The sequence below is a fragment of the Argopecten irradians genome, chromosome 1, assembly GCF_041381155.1.
Source record: "Argopecten irradians isolate NY chromosome 1, Ai_NY, whole genome shotgun sequence".
In the NCBI taxonomy this organism is placed as follows: domain Eukaryota; kingdom Metazoa; phylum Mollusca; class Bivalvia; order Pectinida; family Pectinidae; genus Argopecten; species Argopecten irradians.
In genome coordinates, this window is record NC_091134.1 from 53,419,583 (window position 1) to 53,442,137 (window position 22,555).

The window sequence follows — 22,555 nt, forward strand, 5'->3', positions numbered from 1 at the left end:
TTGATTAATGTTATTATACCCCAACCTCTCCAATCTTTAATGCTTTTCCACCATACCTGTCAAGTTCTGAACGTAACAATACAATATGGTCTTCAGCCCTGCGGGCGCGGATCTCCTTCCGAACAGACACTGCTTCTGAGTCCTTGCACCGCACGCGGTACCCTCTCCACACAGACTGAATCATAACTGCAGCTTTGTGATCTAAACAAAAAAAGATAAAAAGAGTTCTATAACTCTACTGGTTATACTGTAAATATCTTATGTGGCTATATACATATGTACAATCAGTCTGTGTGCCAATTTCCATAACCTAGAGCAAAACGTACCCAGACATGAATTATTGATACTATACCAATGAATGTCGATACAGCAGGTGAAAAAAGATGGTGATGAGGGTAACCTTTTTTGAAAATATCAAAGTTTTACAGCCGAAACTCAACAACCTATTTAGCTAGTAATGTATACTTAATATAATTACCTATAGCTAGCTCTGCCTGGTACTTAAAAATCAAATAATTTTCATTGTTGTAAAATTTCAGCATTTCCATTATTTTGTTTCCTTTTATAATTGTAAACTAAGAAAGTTGGATTAACAAAAGATGTTAACTTTCAACATGTATATTGCTTCATTATTTAACTGAAAGATAAGTTTATGCAAAATATTCTATCATTCTTTGCATGTAATTTTTCATAGAACCAGTACAACAAAGAGTATATAGTAGTAAAACGCATTGACATACATAATGAAATACTGCTTCTCATCAAAAATACCTGTCTTACCTTTAGCAGTAAATAGACAATTCCAAATCAGTCAAACAGCGCAGTGTATTTGTCTTTTTAGGGGACATAACATGTAATGTTACCAACCAATGATAGATCCTAGCTCATTATAATGTTGGAGAAAGAGGATTTGTGTGTGTGTGTATATATAAGACTATTGAGTAGGCATGAGGTAATCAAATATCAGGGGCAAAAAATTAAGTAACTCAAAACCTCGCTTAAGCTTGCTAATCTGAAATAGTTGTGTAAATATTGTTAATCATTTAATCCTTAAGTTATTTAAAGCCTTAAAATTGGCGCTTGTTAACGTAAACACTAACCTGTTCTGTATACATAAACTATTTCTCAAAATTTTTAATGCAAATTGGAGTAAAATAGAGCTATTTATAATAATAGGCTTACAAAGTTGGCCGCATACATTTGCATTTTAAATCTTTTTCTTTTCTTTCTAGATTTTAAAACCTGATTATCGATATTTACTGCATACCAGACCTAGTGGGTTTGAGTTAGTACTGCCTTATTCTGAAACTTGGTTTGTTTACAAGAGCGTATCAACTGAAAAAAATATGCTTAAAAAAGATTTTTATATAAGATAAAATGACGTTTCCTTGACACAGCCAAAGACAAAACTACTAACAAGGAAATTTTAGCCAAAAACTATAATCTATCAATTTGGAGAATGTTTCATGCATTATTTTTCAGATATGCATATGAAAAGTTTTACACCAGAAGTTTTTCTTTTCAAAAGGTAGAAAAAATCATCAATCATTATCAAAGTTTAAATAGCATCTTTAAACTGTTAATCAAAAATAATTCTGTCACTCACAAAAACTAAAGCCTTCATTTGAGAAATTTTTCTCCCTACCAAATCTTTATGATCACTTATTGTCTCCATACACATTTTTCATTTGATGTACATGTATCGATCTTTATATAATTGGAAAGAAAAATGACAATACTAGCTTTTTATTTTTAAGTTATATACCACAAGACAATATTACCTTCAGAGCTGTAGTCCGGCAGTACTGCGTCACTGACAGGGCGGGAATACACGCCCGAATCCTTCACACTTGTTTTCACACCATCACTTTTATCTGACACATGTAATTTTTGTGATAGATGTGCCTTTGTACGTTTGTCGGCCAGGTTTTCACCACTAACCTTCCTCACGGTGGCAGCGTATTTCCCCGGGAGGTAGTCGGAGTGTGTCCGTGTCACATTACCTCCCTTTGATATCGGAATGTTACTTTTTGTCCCGATATTCTCCGTCACTTTATGTGTACTTTGCGAGGTATTTTTTGTGTTTTTCTGTGTAGCACCTATCTTCACTGACGACCCTGATCCCTTCCTTGATTTTTTCTCAGCGACTTCCTTAATCTGACTCACATTCTCGGAAGGAACATCGTCTTTTGGCGGGTTTAGAATCTGTTCTATTTGCGAGACTTCCTGACTTGTATCGTAGTCGTGAGCCTGAGCAGTTGGTGGAGTTTTCTTTTTAGCTCCAATGGCCGGTTCATTCCCCGACTGCTGAGGGGGCGAGTAATCAAACTTGGGTTTGAGGAGCCCTTTAAGGACCTCTGTATTCATGGGTTTGATTGGTCGGTTGTTGTAGGCTTCGTACCGCGTTTCCATCATTGTGGCTGGCCGGTTATCTCTGTGGGCCAGATAGTTGGCGGCCGGTGAATGGCCAGATATAACAGGGGCTGTCATTGGACGACTACTTGAAGTATTCGCCTCAGAAATCGGCAGATAAATGGATTCCGATTCCAATAGACTTGTCTGACTTCTGGTGTCATAATCTGAAAACAACAACGAATGGTCAAATACTCTTTTTATTGATGTAAAAATAATACCAATTCGTTAAATATAGATATATTTATATAGAGTTTGTGTTGGAAAATTGAAGTAAAATTACATAAACAAAATTTTACTTTTCTGTACATACCCGGGTCTGAAAATAATATTCAGAGGAGAGAAAGACACTTTAAGATTTAGATTAAGATTAACGATAGACATACTTATAGCAGTACAAATTTATAGTTATTGCAATAGAATATGTCATCATTCCTATAAATAGACGTACCATCAGAGGTCAGCTCTTGTATGTTGAGGTCACTACATTGCGTAGCTATGTGACTGTCTCTACTCACATCATTGTATCCTCCTGCCAATAAAATCAAGTTTTAATTACTCCCAGTTTCTATGTACTGATCTTACAATTAAGTCATGTAAGTCTTGAGATTAAAAAACCAACTGACCACATTACGGATTAACACTGGAATGTGGTGTGACGTTAGCTTTATAGGGGATACCCACAATAAGCACCAGTAATGGCACAACGCCAAGATGGTTGAGTGTTATGGAGTTATTGAACTGTGTTTTTGATTGTTAACAAACTTACATCTAGATAAATGAAGATACTAGCTCCTAAACCTTATTGTTCAAATAATTATTATTTAAATTATGAAAATTTTAGTTAAATAATACCAGGGATATCTTCTAATTAATCAAAATACGATATTTTCAGTTCTTGTGATTATTTCAAAGATTAATTTTGTTTACATTTCTGACCAATTTAGGAAACTGTTACATTATTTACTGTACATGTATTGATTTATAAATTTCAACTGAAAAGAACTATGAAATACCAGGTAAATATCATATATAATTAAAACAACCGAGTTCAAAGTACAGATGAACTAAAACTTCTATAATAGGATTTGTGTAATTTAAGATATATTAATCAGCAATCAATATGTACCCAGATATCTCCCCTGTGGGCTGTTATATACATGTACACAGATATCTCCCCTGTGGGCAGTTATATACATGTACACAGATATCTCCCCTGTGGGCTGTTATATACATGTACACAGATATCTCCCCTGTGGGCTGTTATATACATGTACACAGATATCTCCCCTGTGGGCTGTTATATACATGTACACAGATATCTCCCCTGTGGGCTGTTATATACATGTACACAGATATCTCCCCCGTGGGCTGTTATATACATGTACACAGATATCTCCCCTGTGGGCTGTTATATACATGTACACAGATATCTCCCCTGTGGGCTGTTATATACATGTACACAGATATCTCCCCTGTGGGCTGTTATATACATGTACACAGATATCTCCCCCGTGGGCTGTTATATACATGTACACAGATATCTCCCCTGTGGGCTGTTATATACATGTACACAGATATCTCCCCTGTGGGCTGTTATATACATGTACACAGATATCTCCCCTGTGGGCTGTTATATACATGTACCCAGATATCTCCCCTGTGGGCTGTTATATACATGTACACAGATATCTCCCCTGTGGGCTGTTATATACATGTACACAGATATCTCCCCCGTGGGCTGTTATATACATGTACACAGATATCCTTCCTGTGGGCTGTTATAAACCTGAAAACTTGAGGAATAATCATTAAACTCTATAAACCAATATCTAAACCAATCAGAGATGTCAACAATTCAGTTGAAGTAGTTGTCCAATGGACTCTGATAATCCCAAAAAATTAACAATTTGGATGGAAATGTCGTGGAAGAGATGGTTTGTGCTTGAGATGTAAGTGTCCAGATTATCGAAGGTCCACTGTAATCATATCAAGGTTTCCTAAATCCTAGTATCCAGCAGTCTAGGCAACCTTTATTGACTAGATCTGTGACTTTATGTAAGGTCCATTGATGTTTATTGTTCACTGAGGCAGCCACCAGCTACTACAATGATAACCTTACCCAACTCTAAAACCATGACTGCCAATCCTAATTCAACAAGAACAAAGAAACGCCATTCTTTTTCACAAGCGTTACAGCCTCACTTGATATTAATGCAACTGGTTAGTTAAATGTCAATAAAGTATTGGGATATCTGAATTTGCATCAATTGAAATGATTTAAAATAATGGCTCTATAACTGTCATGGGTTATTCAATACTGGTGACGTCACATAGTTCTCTGTCCTCACCAATCACCACAATACATTGTATATAATATTTGTATCACTATCTGTATGTTTTATGTGTCTGTATAATATTGGTATCAATATCTGTATGTTTTATGTGTCTGTATGATATTTGTATCAATATCTGTATGTTTTATGTGTCTGTATAATATTGGTATCAATATCTGTATGTTTTATGTGTCTCTATAAAATTTGTATCAATATCTGTGTGTTTTATGTGTCTCTATAATATTTGTATCAATATCTGTATGTTTTATGTGTCTCTATAATATTTGTATCAATATCTGTATGTTTTATGTGTCTCTATAATATTTGTATCAATATCTGTATGTTTTATGTGTCTCTATAATATTTGTATCAATATCTGTATGTTTTATGTGTCTCTATAATATTTGTATCAATATCTGTGTGTTTTATGTGTCTCTATAATATTTGTGTCAATATCTGTATGTTTTATGTGTCTCTATAAAATTTGTATCAATATCTGTGTGTTTTATGTGTCTCTATAATATTTGTATCAATATCTGTGTGTTTTATGTGTCTCTATAATATTTGTATCAATATCTGTATGTTTTATATGTCTCTATAAAATTTGTATCAATATCTGTATGTTTTATGTGTGTGTATAATATTTGTATCAATATCTGTATGTTTTATGTGTGTGTATAACATTTGTATCAATATCTGTATGTTTTATGTGTGTGTATAACATTTGTATCAATATCTGTATTTTTTATGTGTGTGTATATAATATTTGTATCAATATCTGTATGTTTTATGTGTCTCTATAATATTTGTATCAATATCTGTATGTTTTATGTGTGTGTATATAATATTTGTATCAATATCTGTATGTTTTATGTGTCTCTATAAAATTTGTATCTATATCTGTATGTTTTATGTGTCTGTATAACATTTGTATCAATATCTGTATGTTTTATGTGTCTGTATAATATTTGTATCAATATCTGTATGTTTTATGTGTCTCTATAATATTTGTATGAATACCTTCATGTTTTATGTGTAATGCCTTGTTGATTTTACCCATTTAACCTGACACACTCTTGACCTGTAAATGTTCAATACCAGGCTGACGGTATTTACCCTGTATTTGCTGAGAGTGGAGTGTAAATTAGTAGACATGGCACTAATAATAGCCTAAATTTAGGACATGCCTGAGGTTTTTATTGACATTAAGGGTTCAGACATGTTTGGAGGCCAACATTACAGAACTCTGTAGGTGGAAGTGAACAGAAATTTGGTAGATTTCAGACTTTATATCAAATCTACAGTTCCACCATTTTACACTTTACAACCAACACACAGACCAGTTAGCACAATGCAGTTTAAATTAATATGTTAACCTGCATTGTTCAGAGAATTAATTCCTTATTTATGGACAAAATTACTTTCAAATTAACTTGCAGGAATTAAGAGAAAGTGATGTTCCTGAAATATTAACGTCATCATTAATCCATCCAGAAATTTTCTTTGGTTAACTTTTTTTCTAAATGGAAAATGTTCTAAAGAGTCCAAATGTGTCTTCATGGATGAATGAGTTATAGGGTGCTAGATTTTAGTGGTGGAGGAAGGATGGAGTACCCAGAGAAAAATCACAGACCTACAGGGCAGTAACTATCAACTGCTTTATGCAAGTTTCCAACACCCAAGAGAACAAGTGATAGAATGTCAGATTCTGTAACCACCTGGTCTGTCCGATGAAGACACACTAACCACTATGCCACCAGAATTCTGACGACTCACCCCCAGTGGTCCAGGCCCTAACAGGCTGTCTGTTGTAAGAGTTGTGGCTGACGTCGGAGGACGCTCTCACTGGTTTCTTATACACTACACTTGTATCTGAAAAAGTCATGGACATGTGCAGGGATATCTTTAATACAAATTGTAACACAAATGTCAAATTCTACAAACCGACTTTTATACAGTGACATACAGTATCGTCTATTTATTTATTTCAATATAAGAAACACTTGTATAAAGAAATAAATTGATGACTAAAAGCATGTCTCAAATAGGAAGTAAAAGATTTCCTGGAGCATGATAACACAGAACAAAGTTTGTGCAAAATGTGATGAAAACATTTTCTGATGTAAATCTCAAATACAGCTCCTTCAATGAGTCAGCAAGTCTCAAAAAGTTTCCAAATACCTGGTAGCCCACCAAGGTAAGTAAAACTTTCATACAGAGCGCATGATTTCAAATTAAACACAAGAGAAAGGGATAGAGCGGCCGTCTACCTACCTTGGGTGAGGGTGTTGGAGAGTCCGGTGCCTGACAGATCGTTTAGGGTACTCTGTGTAGAGGAGAAGGACAGATCCTGTGAATAAGTAGACTGATGGGATTTCGTCAGCTCTTGTTGGTGCAGTTTTTGTTTGGACAAAACTTTACTTAACTTGGCATCTTCTTGGGATTCCAACTGTAATGACACAGAATTGAATTAAAGTTGTTACAATTGTCTCCAATCATTACAATCACACTATCAATCACATAAGAATCTTTACTTGACAGTAACAAATAACTCCACATCATAAATCCACAATTGTCAATATCATTATACAGTGCAGATCTCTTCCAAGTAATACATAGTATGAATAGTAGTTTTTCATTTTTATGGAAATCCAAAAACGATTTAATATTCTAATGACTACATTAAAGATGCTCCACCGCCGACAGAGCATAAATGGCATTCATCATTTGAATAATAATTGGCGTGTAATCGTGTATATATCTGTCTAATTAACACGAAAAATATAATGAAATAATTCATTTTGCCTTTGGTGCATGCGCAATCACTATTTCATTCCATATAGGATATAGTGACACGGAATTTTTTCGGGATGCAATTAATCATTTTTTTTAAATTTTAACTTAATGTAAAATTAGGAGCTCAAACTTTTCAATGGTGGTAATGGTCTAAAGTAAGTAACTTTTGTAACTGAAGAAAAATACTAAATCGTCTGCTCCTGTTTTTGATAGTGAAAAAATACTATTTGTCAGCGATGGAGCATCTTTAATTGCAGTTTTTATATACAAAGGAAATCCAAAATTGATTACAATGATATCACAGAGGGTTGATTACAATAATCATGACCATGTATAGAAGTTCAATTACTAATCTAAAACAATGAATGTCCCACCTCGGCCGCAATAAAACAAGAGTATAGTGCTCTATATATACGTGGGCACACACAAAATGTCTGTAGATGGCTATCAGCATGATAATGGCAAAACACAATCAAAGACCGAAACAAAAAAATTATGAATGGGTAATATCCTTATGAGTTAACGGCATTGTGTGCTTCATATTGAACTGTTCAAGGCTGATATCACAACATAAAGGGATCATATTTTTACCGTTGGTCGTAGGAGTTAAGTAATAAAGAAATGTCACAAAAGACCAGCCAATAGAACAAAAGCTGGTCTTCCTGATTCACAACGTTAGCTGAACACCATGACTGTATAATATGGGGTATAACTACTTGAACGCTAGCCAAATTGTCCTACATGACTTTGCCCTTGAAAAGCTACAACCAGTATAGAGAATTACCTAATTTTGTAATTGAATGATCTGGGGCTCTGAAATTATAACCTATTGTTGAACCAGTCTTTATCAATATCAGAAGAGCTAGAAAAAGTCAGATTGAAACAAAACAAGAGAAAATAGAGAAGTAGACAAATCTTATTGGGGGATTGTAGCTTCAAGTTGTTGTGGCCGACTAATGTTGCAGTTGTAGGTTGTGGCAACCTTGAAGGTTTTAGTAAAGAGACAGAATTGTTAGAATAACTGCCTAAAATATATTGGTATCCATAAGAAACATAGCAAAGTAATCATTTTAGTTGCCATTAGAAAGTTTGCATATATTTACAATAAAATAAAATAACGAAAAGTCAAAAGCCAAAACATGATCAACTTATATCAGTAAAAAAATAACATTAACTTAGATCAGGACAGAAAGTTTAGGCCCAGTACATTTTTATTATGTACCTACTGCACAAGGGAGATAATCCATTCAATAATGCTCCTAAGTATCCAATCAAATATGGTTCCTACAGATGTCGGTATAAATAACAGTGATCTTTGGACCAAGGTTCCTTAGGGATGTATAACTAACAATGATCTTTGGACCAAAGGTATGTATGTTCGATGGAGATTGATTGTAGTGTTTAATAATGGGCCACAAATACACTGAACTTGTAAAGGTGTTTCTTTTATGAACAAGTAGATAAAACTCTTTTAATGTATGCAAGTTGAAATTGATTAAAACATTAATCATATATTGCATCAATGGATATCAACATTTTGTTGTATATTGACTGATCGGTTTTTGTTTTTCTCCCTCTACATCAGGAATATGATATACTTTCAGTGCATACTTATTCAGCATACATATTAGATATGTAACATATATACATGGAAAAATCATAATGGAATGCATGCTCATGTTGCATGGGCAAATCATAATGGAATGCATGCTCATGTTGCATGGGCAAATTATAATGGAATGCATGCACATGTTGCATGGGCAAATCATAATGGAATGCATGCTCATGTTGACTCTATTGATGAAATAGAGCATCCTTCAAATTCCTATTTTTGTAATATACAGTAGTAGATGAACCATTATAATAGTGATGGAAATTGCCTTTAAAAGTCAGCTGATGACATGTTTAGATTTACAGGTCAAATTTTACTATCTGCAGGGTCATTCTATACACTTTTTCAGGAAAATAATACTTTTCAGGGAATCCAGTTCACCTTGACGTTTAGCAGATTCAGATGTCAAATCATCATTTTTCAGAAGAGTCAAAAAGTGACAAATTGACATGTGCTTCACACCCAAGAATCCAATCATGATTTTTATGAGTCAAAAACATACTCTCAGTCTATCACTAAATCAGTAGATCTTACATGAAGTTCAACATAATCCAATGCTATAACTTAGTAAAATCTAATGGAACTTGATATCCAAGTGTCACATGAAAAAAAGATTTCAAACAAGAGGCCCAGAGGGCCTGTATCGCTCACCTGGTTTGTAATGTCAAGTCATGTTCTGAATACAGGTTCATTGTTTCTTTTCTGAAGGAATTTGAATATTTACCTCTTATTTCCCTATTGGGCCCCGCCCCTCCTGCCCCCAGGGGGGTCAGAGCCAAAATTTATACAAGTTCTGTTCCCCTTCACCCAAGGATATTTGTGGCCAAATTTGGTTACAATCCATGCAGAACTCTAGGACAAGTAGCGATTTATAGGATTTACCTCTATTTCCCCTATTGGGCCCCGCCCCTCCTGCCCCAAGGGTCAGAGCCAAAATTTATACAAGTTCTGTTCCCCTTCCCCCAAGGATGTTTGTGGCCAAATTTGGTTACAATCCATGCAGAACTCTAGGACAAGTAGCGTTTTATAGGATTTACCTCTATTTCCCCTATTGGGCCCCGCCCCTCCTGCCCCCGGGGGGTCAGAGCCAAAATTTATACAAGTTCTTTCCCCCTTCCCCCAAGGATGTTTGTGGCCAAATTTGGTTACAATCCATGCAGAACTCTAGGACAAGTAGCGATTTATAGGATTTACCTCTATTTCCCCTATTGGGCCCCGCCCCTCCTGCCCCAGGGGTCAGAGCCAAAATTTATACAAGTTCTGTTCCCCTTCCCCCAAGGATGTTTGTGGCCAAATTTGGTTACAATCCATGCAGAACTCTAGGACAAGTAGCGTTTTATAGGATTTACCTCTATTTCCCCTATTGGGCCCCGCCCCTCCTGCCCCCGGGGGGTCAGAGCCAAAATTTATACAAGTTCTTTCCCCCCTTCCCCCAAGGATGTTTGTGGCCAAATTTGGTTACAATCCATGCAGAACTCTAGGACAAGTAGCGTTTTATAGGATTTACCTCTATTTCCCCTATTGGGCCCTGCCCCTCCTGCCCCCAGGGGGTCAGAGCCAAAATTTATACAAGTTCTTTCCCCCTTCCCCCAAGGATGTTTGTGGCCAAATTTGGTTACAATCCATGCAGAACTCTGGGACAAGTAGCGATTTATAGGATTTACCTCTATTTCCCCTATTGGGCCCCGCCCCTCCTGCCCCCGGGGGGTCAGAGCCAAAATTTATACAAGTTCTGTTCCCCTTCCCCCAAGGCTGTTTGTGGCCAAATTTGGTTACAATCCATGCAGAACTCTAGGACAAGTAGCGATTTATAGGATTTACCTCTATTTCCCTTATTGGGCCCCGCCCCTCCTGCCCCCGGGGTGTCAGAGCCAAAATTTATACAAGTTCTGTTCCCCCTCCCCCAAGGATGTTTGTGACCAAATTTGGTTACAATCCATCCAGAACTCTATGACTAGTAGCGATTTAAAGGAAATGTTGACGGACGGGACGGACGGACGGACGGACGGACGACGGACGACGGACGACGGACGCCGCGCCATGACATAAGCTCACCGGCCCTTCGGGCCAGGTGAGCTAAAAATAAAATCATTTCTTGCCAATGAAACTATAACCTAAATTATAGGTTTATGAACAAGGATGATTTGTAGATAAAATCTGAGGCAGAGCTGATATGGCTTTCCGAAAATGATTAAACATAATGCTTCAAAGCTACCACTTGTACAAGTAATGCATTGATATGTTTTAAAGCTATCATAAACGCTACACACCTGTACAGCTACTGAAATCCAGGTAACATATAGGGTATGATAAGATTTAATTACAGATGTAATTACAACGCCAGGTTAGCAGCATGTGAGTTAACACACCTGGCTCTATTCTATACTCGTTTGAGAAATGATAAAATATCAATAATATGTTAACATCTCCGACTACTTACCGGAGTAGATCTATGATGTAATGACTGATTCTATACATGTTTTCTACCTGTATTCAGTATGCAGCATTAACACATTCGATATGACAGATCATATTAGCATTAGTATTATTGTGCCGAATCAGCGATTTTACCTGGCACTAATCACAGGTATACAGGTGCTAGCTGGTACAGGTAGACAATACTAGTACTAATGAGATAGCATGTCACTCGGCAGTAACACTCAGCCTTCAGCCTCAGTGACGGAGGTTGGTATTTATGTACTCTTGTATCAATAGGAAATAATCAATAGACCATAGAGTTACATATCAACATTCACCTCAAAGGAGGACTCAAATCAGTCTTCACTCAGTACTTCACATAACATGGAGTCAAACTTATAACGGCTGTCGATGAAGTCAAAGAAATTCAATCTGTAACAGGTTTGATTCAATTAGATATAGGTAGACATGCTGATTCTAATATATACATGTATATCACCAACAAGTTCAATCTATATTTAACATACCAATTCTGATCCAACATAAGATATTCAACCTATAACTCCATTTCACAATAATTCAACTCAGTTCAATCTGTAACACAATGAGTCCAGTTCAACTGAAGTTTGTTTCAAAACAGTCCAATCCATTAAGTTCAGTTCAATGCAGAAGTAAACAAAGAGTCCAATTTATAACACATTGACTACAGATCATCATTTGATAAGTCAAATAACAGAATAACAGGACGAGTCCAACTCACCACCCAATAAGTCTAATCCATACCTCAGTGAGTCTAATCCACAACTCAGTGAGTCTAATCCACATTTCAGTGAGTCTAATCCACATTTTAGTGAGTCTAATTCATACCTCAGTGAGTCTAATTCACCACTCAGTGAGTCTAATCCATACCTCAGTGAGTTTAATCCACAACTCAGTGAGTCTAATCCATACTGCAGTGAGTCTAATCCATACCACAGTGAGTATAACCCATACCACAATGAGTCTAATTCATACCTCAGTGAGTCTAATTCACCACTCAGTGAGTCTAATCCATACCTCAGTGAGTTTAATCCACAACTCAGTGAGTTTAATCCACAACTCAGTGAGTCTAATTGATACATCAGTGTTTCTAATTCACCACTCAGTGAGTCTAATCCATACGTCAGTGAGTATAACCCATACCTCATTGAGTCTAATTCACATTTCAGTGTCTAATCCATACCTCAGTGAGTCTAATCCACAACTCTGAGTGAGTCTAATCCATACCTCAGTGAGTCTAATCATTACCTCAGTGAGTCTAATCCACAACTCTGTGCGAGTCTAATCCATACCTCAGTGAGTCTATACAAACCTCAGTGAGTATAACCCATACCTCAGTGAGTATAATCCATACCTCAGTGAGTATAACCCATACCTAAATGAGTCTAATCCACAACTCAGTGAGTCCATACAAACCTCAGTGAGTATAACACATACCTCAGTAAGTATAATCCATACCTCAGTGAGTATAATCCATACCTCAGTGAGTATAACCCATACCTAAATGAGTCTAATCCATACCTCAGTGAGTCTAATCCATACCTCTGTGAGTATAACCCATACCTCAGTGAGTAAAATCCACAACTCTGAGTGAGTATACCCCATACCTCAGTGAGTATAACCCATACCTCAATGAGTCTAATCCACAACTCAGTGAGTATAATCCTCAACTCAGTGAGTCTAATCCACAACTCAGTGAGTCTAATCCACAACTCAGTGAGTCTAACTAACAACTCAAAGAGTCTAAACCATGCCTCATTGAGTCTAATCCACAACTCAGTGAGTCTAATCCATACCTCAGTGAGTCTAATCCACAACTCAGTGAGTCTAATCCATACCTCAGTGAGTCTTATCCATATCTCATTGAGTCTAATCCATACCTCAGTGAGTCTAATCCACAACTCAGTGAGTCTAACTAACAACTCAATGAGTCTAAACCATGCCTCAGTGAGTCTTATCCACAACTCAGTGAGTCTAATCCATACCTCAGTGAGTCTAATCCACAACTCAGTAAGTCTAATCCACAACTCAGTGAGTCTAATCCACAACTCAGTGAGTCTAATCCATATCTCAGTGAGTCTAATCCATACCTCTGTGAGTCTAATCCACAACTCAGTGAGTCTAACTAACAACTCAATGAGTCTAAACCATGCCTCAGTGAGTCTAATCCACAACTCAGTGAGTCTAATCCATACCTCAGTGAGTCTAATCCACAACTCAGTGAGTCTAACTAACAACTCAATGAGTCTTACCAATACCTCAGTGAGTCTAATCCACAACTCAGTGAGTATAATCCATATCTCAATGAGTCTAATCCACATTTCAGTGTCTAACCCATACATCAGTGAGTCTAATCCACAACTCTGAGTGAGTCTAATCCACAACTCTGAGTGAGTCTAATCCACCACTCTGAGTGAGTCTAATCCACAACTCATTGAATCTTACCCACAACTCAATGAGTCTAATCCATAACTCAGTGAGTCTAATCCATACCTCAGTGAGTATAACCCATACCTCAGTGAGTCTAACCCATACCTCAGAGTCTAATCCACAACTCAGTGAGTCTAATCCATACCTCAGTGAGTCTAATCCACAACTCATTGAATCTAACACACAACTCAGTGAGTCTAATCCACATCTCAATGAATCTAATCCACAACTCAGTGAGTCTAACCCATAACTTGATTAGTTAATTCATAATACAAAGACTTCTAACTTTGATTGGTCTTCAAAATGGCGAAATAATTGATAAATGAGAGTATGAGAGACATCTGAGCTCCCTGACATTGTCTTCCATGAAGTTTTAAAACCAGAGATTTAAGTAAGCTGCAGTTTCCATCATTAATCACCTGGTGACATTTAAGTTCTGAAGGCTGGGTATATTAAGTGATCACCAACAAGCTATGCATTATCCACAGGCTTGTCACACAATAAGCTCTCCAACTTTAAAACTCTGACATTTCTCTTCAGGCATAATTAATTGGTATTATTTTTTCTCTTGGACACTAGATTTGGTCCTTAATTGCTATTCCTTGTGAAATTTTAGCTTCCCTCATCATTTGTGATAAACAGAGTTAAGTTAGAAAAACAAAATTCAGAAATGATTGTGACTAGTAATTATTTGTTCTATTAGGTTTTTACTCCATGTTGTGACATTGAGGCTTTTATTTAGGATATAATACAGTACAATTATCTGAACACCTGAGGAGACTCCTATTGAGACTTTTATTTAGGATATAATACAGTATAACTATCTGAACACCCGAGGAGACTCCTATTGAGGCTTTTAGTTAGGATATAATACAGTATAATTATCTGAACACCTGAGGAGACTCCTATTGAGGCTTTTAGTTAGGATATAATACAGTATAACTATCTGAACACCCGAGGAGACTCCTATTGAGGCTTTTATTTAGGATATGATACAGTATAACTATCTGAACACCTGAGGAGACTCCTATTGAGACTTTTATTTAGGATATGATACAGTACAATTATCTGAACACCTGAGGAGACTCCGATTGAGGCTTTTAGTTAGGATATAATACAGTATAATTATCTGAACACCTGAGGAGACTCCTATTGACACTTTTATTTAGGATATAATACAGTATAATTATCTGAACACCGGAGGAGACTCCTATTGAGACTTTTATTTAGGATATAATACAGTATAATTATCTGAACACCCGAGGAGACTCCTATTGAGACTTTTATTTAGGATATAATACAGTATAACTATCTGAACACCTGAGGAGACTCCGATTGAGACTTTTATTTAGGATATAATACAGTATAACTATCTGAACACCTGAGGAGACTCCGATTGAGACTTTTATTTAGGATATAATACAGTATAACTATCTGAACACCTGAGGAGACACCGATTGAGGCTTTTATTTAGGATATAATACAGTACAATTATCTGAACACCTGAGGAGACTCCGATTGAGACTTTTATTTAGGATATAATACAGTACAATTATCTGAACACCTGAGGAGACTCCGATTGAGGCTTTTAGTTAGGATATAATACAGTATAATTATCTGAACACCCGAGGAGACTCCTATTGAGGCTTTTAGTTAGGATATAATACAGTACAATTATCTGAACACCTGAGGAGACTCCGATTGAGACTTTTATTTAGGATATAATACAGTATAACTATCTGAACACCTGAGGAGACACCGATTGAGGCTTTTATTTAGGATATAATACAGTACAATTATCTGAACACCTGAGGAGACTCCGATTGAGACTTTTATTTAGGATATAATACAGTACAATTATCTGAACACCTGAGGAGACTCCGATTGAGACTTTTATTTAGGATATAATACAGTATAATTATCTGAACACCTGAGGAGACTCCGATTGAGGCTTTTATTTAGGATATAATACAGTATAACTATCTGAACACCAGAGGAAACTCCTATTGAGACTTTTATTTAGGATATAATACAGTATAACTATCTGAACACCCGAGGAGACTCCTATTGAGGCTTTTAGTTAGGATATAATACAGTATAACTATCTGAACACCTGAGGAGACTCCTATTGAGACTTTTATTTAGGATATGATACAGTACAATTATCTGAACACCTGAGGAGACTCCGATTGAGGCTTTTAGTTAGGATATAATACAGTATAATTATCTGAACACCCGAGGAGACTCCTATTGAGGCTTTTAGTTAGGATATAATACAGTATAACTATCTGAACACCCGACGAGACTCCTATTGAGGCTTTTAGTTAGGATATAATACAGTATAACTATCTGAACACCTGAGGAGACTCCTATTGAGACTTTTATTTAGGATATGATACAGTACAATTATCTGAACACCTGAGGAGACTCCTATTGAGGCTTTTAGTTAGGATATAATACAGTATAACTATCTGAACACCCGAGGAGACTCCTATTGAGGCTTTTAGTTAGGATATAATACAGTATAATTATCTGAACACCTGAGGAGACTCCTATTGAGACTTTTATTTAGGATATGATACAGTACAATTATCTGAACACCTGAGGAGACTCCGATTGAGGCTTTTAGTTAGGATATAATACAGTATAATTATCTGAACACCCGAGGAGACTCCTATTGAGGCTTTTAGTTAGGATATAATACAGTACAATTATCTGAACACCTGAGGAGACTCCGATTGAGACTTTTATTTAGGATATATAATACAGTATAACTATCTGAACACCTGAGGAGACACCGATTGAGGCTTTTATTTAGGATATAATACAGTACAATTATCTGAACACCTGATGAGACTCCGATTGAGACTTTTATTTAGGATATAATACAGTACAATTATCTGAACACCTGAGGAGACTCCGATTGAGACTTTTATTTAGGTTATAATACAGTACAATTATCTGAACACCTGAGGAGACTCCGATTGAGACTTTTATTTAGGATATAATACAGTATAACTATCTGAACACCTGAGGAGACTCCTATTGAGGCTTTTAGTTAGGATATAATACAGTATAACTATCTGAACACCTGAGGAGACTCCTATTGAGACTTTTATTTAGGATATAATACAGTACAATTATCTGAACACCTGAGGAGACTCCTATTGAGACTTTTATTTAGGATATAATACAGTATAACTATCTGAACACCCGAGGAGACTCCTATTGAGGCTTTTAGTTAGGATATAATACAGTATAACTATCTGAACACCTGAGGAGACTCCTATTGAGACTTTTATTTAGGATATGATACAGTACAATTATCTGAACACCTGAGGAGACTCCGATTGAGGCTTTTAGTTAGGATATAATACAGTATAACTATCTGAACACCTGAGGAGACTCCTATTGAGGCTTTTAGTTAGGATATAATACAGTATAACTATCTGAACACCCGAGGAGACTCCTATTGAGGCTTTTAGTTAGGATATAATACAGTATAATTATCTGAACACCTGAGGAGACTCCTATTGAGACTTTTATTTAGGATATGATACAGTACAATTATCTGAACACCTGAGGAGACTCCGATTGAGGCTTTTAGTTAGGATATAATACAGTATAATTATCTGAACACCCGAGGAGACTCCTATTGAGGCTTTTAGTTAGGATATAATACAGTATAACTATCTGAACACCTGAGGAGACTCCTATTGAGACTTTTATTTAGGATATGATACAGTACAATTATCTGAACACCTGAGGAGACTCCGATTGAGACTTTTATTTAGGATATAATACAGTACAATTATCTGAACACCTGAGGAGACTCCTATTGAGACTTTTATTTAGGATATAATACAGTATAACTATCTGAACACCAGAGGAAACTCCTATTGAGAGACTTTTATTTAGGATATGATACAGTACAATTATCTGAACACCTGAGGAGACTCCGATTGAGACTTTTATTTAGGATATGATACAGTACAATTATATGAACACCTGAGGAGACTCCGATTGAGACTTTTATTTAGGATATAATACAGTATAACTATCTGAACACCTGAGGAGACTCCTATTGAGACTTTTATTTAGGATATGATACAGTACAATTATCTGAACACCTGAGGAGACTCCTATTGAGGCTTTTATTTAGGATATGATACAGTATAACTATCTGAACACCTGAGGAGACTCCTATTGAGACTTTTATTTAGGATATAATACAGTATAACTATCTGAACACCTGAGGAGACTCCGATTGAGGCTTTTAGTTAGGATATAATACAGTACAATTATATGAACACCTGAGGAGACTCCGATTGAGACTTTTATTTAGGATATAATACAGTATAACTATCTGAACACCTGAGGAGACTCCTATTGAGACTTTTATTTAGGATATGATACAGTACAATTATCTGAACACCTGAGGAGACTCCGATTGAGACTTTTATTTAGGATATAATACAGTACAATTATATGAACACCTGAGGAGACTCCTATTGAGACTTTTATTTAGGATATAATACAGTATAATTATCTGAACACCTGAGGAGACTCCTATTGAGACTTTTATTTAGGATATAATACAGTACAATTATATGAACACCTGAGGAGACTCCGATTGAGACTTTTATTTAGGATATAATACAGTATAATTATCTGAACACCTGAGGAGACTCCGATTGAGACTTTTATTTAGGATATAATACAGTATAACTATCTGAACACCTGAGGAGACTCCGATTGAGGCTTTTAGTTAGGATATAATACAGTACAATTATATGAACACCTGAGGAGACTCCGATTGAGACTTTTATTTAGGATATAATACAGTATAACTATCTGAACACCTGAGGAGACTCCTATTGAGACTTTTATTTAGGATATGATACAGTACAATTATCTGAACACCTGAGGAGACTCCGATTGAGACTTTTATTTAGGATATAATACAGTACAATTATATGAACACCTGAGGAGACTCCTATTGAGACTTTTATTTAGGATATAATACAGTATAATTATCTGAACACCTGAGGAGACTCCTATTGAGACTTTTATTTAGGATATAATACAGTACAATTATATGAACACCTGAGGAGACTCCGATTGAGACTTTTATTTAGGATATAATACAGTATAATTATCTGAACACCTGAGGAGACTCCGATTGAGACTTTTATTTAGGATATAATACAGTATAACTATCTGAACACCCGAGGAGACTCCTATTGAGACTTTTATTTAGGATATAATACAGTATAACTATCTGAACACCTGAGGAGACTCCTACAAATCTTGAAAGTTTTCTTGATATATAGATACGTTATTGATAGGGAGATTTTACGCACAGAACCCCTGAAATGCTTTATGGTACTTTAAATAAAATTCTGTCATACATTTGAATTCTGTCTCAATCCATAGCAAAGCTACAGAAAAAGGTCAGATTAGCACAAAGCTGAAGGATAAGGCAATTTGACAAATGTCTCAAAAAACCTGACAATCTGGTGCTTATGATGACAATGGCGGGGCACTCAACTTTAACAATGGATATTTCACTGTATCTCCCAACAAGGTAGGTATCCAATATATGATAATACCATAACAATGTGCATCGGCACACGTCTAATCTGGGCTTCAAAGTGGAGAAAAGCCATAAATAAGTCCAAATGATATGAAGATTTTAAATGTCAGGATGATCATTGTGGATAAAGGTGGCAGACGGCCAGGTTAAAAGTGCACCAATATCGTCACAGACTTTACAAAATACCAAATCATCAGACAACAACAAAGCTAATACACTAGATACCAGGTGTGATATGGTCCAATGCATGAGGCATATGAAGAAAAGATGAGCTAACAGCGAGCAATGATGGGGCATTATACCCTATGAATTTTGATAGGTAAATTATCTGTTCATTTGGATATATCTCACATAAATTTGACTTCAGAGATGGGGGGGGGGGGGGGGGGGGTCTTGATGTGAAAATTCCAGTTACAGTATAGAGTATGGGTCAGAATAAAAATTATAAAAAAAAAAAGGAAAACAACTCACTTTTTCGATCCAGAAATTCAATAAAATAAAATGTAGAATTTCACAAAGTAATCCAGAAGTAAGAACCCAACACAATTCCAGAAATTCACAAAGTAGAAATATGCCAGTTACTCCAAAACGACAATGTTTCAATCAGAACCATTTAAAATGTGCCTCTTTCTGATTTAATGTTTGGTAAAAGAGGTTGCTATATTTTGGCCGACAGGATCTCCTCCATGTTGACCCGACGCTACTCAAGATGTACTATGCAGGTGGTAACATCAATACTATATACCAAGTCTATACCTGTAACTCTGATGACATAACCTTCTCAAGGAAAGAAAATATTATTCTCTACTGCAATTCCACAATTGTGTGGCGACCCTACGATGTCAGCCTGTTATTGATTTGGCCGAGTTCTACCTCCGACATATACTGCTCCTGGTCATGTAAGCACAGGTTACACTTGTTCTGTTTGACATTGAACAAGTTTCAAACTGTCACAATATCTTCATAATAGGGACTGAGAACTTGGGTTTTAAATCTATTTAAAGGGACTCTTGGCTAAACATTATTTTTTCTTATTTGCAATAAAATTACCATGAGAGATTGTTTCTGTTCAGAATAAGGCAGAATGGTTTGCCAAAATAATGGCAAAACATGTTTATTTCTGTAAATTGCATATTTATTGTAATTCAATCAGGCAAAGGAATTAAAATAAATCAAACATTACAGATGAGCCATCGTCTCGATAGCTTAATAACAAATGATCTGTAATAGATAATCACATAGGTATGATATTATAGATACTTGTTAAGAAATAATTTGTTTTAAAAACGTTACTAAAGAATATGATAGCTATTAAAAGAAATTGACATCAAATGATGAAAACATTGTATCATAGTATCATTTCTGAAAATTACCCTGAAGTCTAAGTTACACATGTATTATACACAGCTGTTTTAGCCATCTATCGTTGTAATATTGATTATTTTAATAACTTGATAAGAACTGGTATGTTAATAACTCTATAGCCTTAGATGGCATTTAAGAGTAATGACTTTGTAATTATTTCTGTGGATTATTTCTGTACTGTTTGTGAGGTCTTCAACTCCTGATACTCCACAACATATAATTACCGATCTTCTGGGAAATAGAGACAATTGGAACCTTAACAATAGATAAAACTTACAGCTTTCAGACTTGTTTACAAACAACACACCTGAATAGGTATCTAAACAATAATACTTACAACAATACAACCAGATCAGATTTCCAAGTTTGGGAACAAAATCCACAGATCTGAAGTTGTATAAGATTATAATGGGTCACACATCCCACTTATCCCGAAGGTTCTCCAATGTTATGGGTCGCCAATACATAAGTAGTCAGGGTTGACTCACGATGATAACAAAAATAACGTGACCTGGTATGAAGATCGAACCACTATATATACACTAGAAATCTGCGTAGTATTTAACTGTATTGACGTTCATAATACCCTTCAAAAAATCTATCAGCTCATTATACACATGACTCTGTCCCCACACACAAATTACCTATATAGTGTATTTCAATGTTTGAGCTACAAATATATAAGTTAATATGGTGAAATATCCCCCACATGGCTGATGGGTATTAATACCCCTTACGACACGAGGTTCATTAATTTCTGTCCATTCTCTCCCCTTAAGACACAAGGTTCAGTAATTCCTGTCCATTCTCTATGTAAATATAGCACTGTTTTCCACTTGTCCGCTGCCATTCTATAATAGGGCCTTTGTGTATCGATTTAAGTTTAGAAGTGATCATATTTTATAATGATAAGTATACAGTACATACTAGGGTAGCTGATAGGTTTTTTTCTCACAAGGTAATCTGGAACACCTGTAACAAACGAACTGTTTTACAAAGCATTGTTCCCAGAATAGGTGTCTTTGTTTATTTATTAAAGGCAGTGTCAGGCTGATAACAGATGTTACAGATATTTACTCCTTAGTACCTCTTTGTGTTTACGCACAATACACATTTTGCATCATCATTCATGGCCTCTTGCAATGATTATAGGATTTCAAACAGAAGAAAAAATGTCAAAGAGATAATTGGAGTACTTGTATGAGATAATGGATCACTGAAGTTTAAGATAAATATACATAATCATACAGATAAAGCCATTTAAAAACTTGATCACAAATGCACAAAATTAAGTCCAAAATTATCTACAATCTTCCAAATTTTAAACTCATTATTTTTCTAAAAATTGATTTTTGATCATCATTACAATAATTTGGATGTCAGAATTGAAATTAATATATCATAAATGAATATGATCACAGAATATTCAATAAATTTCCTAACAACGTCAGTTTGATGTTTCATCTGTCTCGTTTTTCATCAATAATTGGTCATAGTTAACGCAGTTGTTTCTGTGATACGACTGTCCCCCCTATCCAATATCACTGATAA

General features: G+C 35.7%; 1 protein-coding gene across 3 annotated transcripts in view; it reads right to left on the reverse strand.

Annotated features, from left to right (window-relative positions):
• LOC138333102 (uncharacterized) overlaps positions 1-22,555 on the reverse strand; it is a 55,129-nt gene that overhangs the window by 15,850 nt on the left and 16,724 nt on the right. For 2 of the 3 annotated variants that reach the window (XM_069281249.1, XM_069281238.1), the window contains exons 2-6: positions 7,023-7,197; positions 6,525-6,620; positions 2,864-2,944; positions 1,782-2,579; positions 57-201 (exon numbers count right to left, since the gene is read on the reverse strand). In XM_069281249.1, the coding sequence (XP_069137350.1) occupies positions 57-201; positions 1,782-2,579; positions 2,864-2,944; positions 6,525-6,620; positions 7,023-7,197 (1,295 nt within the window). Of the gene's footprint in view, positions 1-56; positions 202-1,781; positions 2,580-2,863; positions 2,945-6,524; positions 6,621-7,022; positions 7,198-20,395; positions 20,429-22,555 lie in introns of those variants that run through there. The other variant, XM_069281244.1, reaches the window with a different exon arrangement.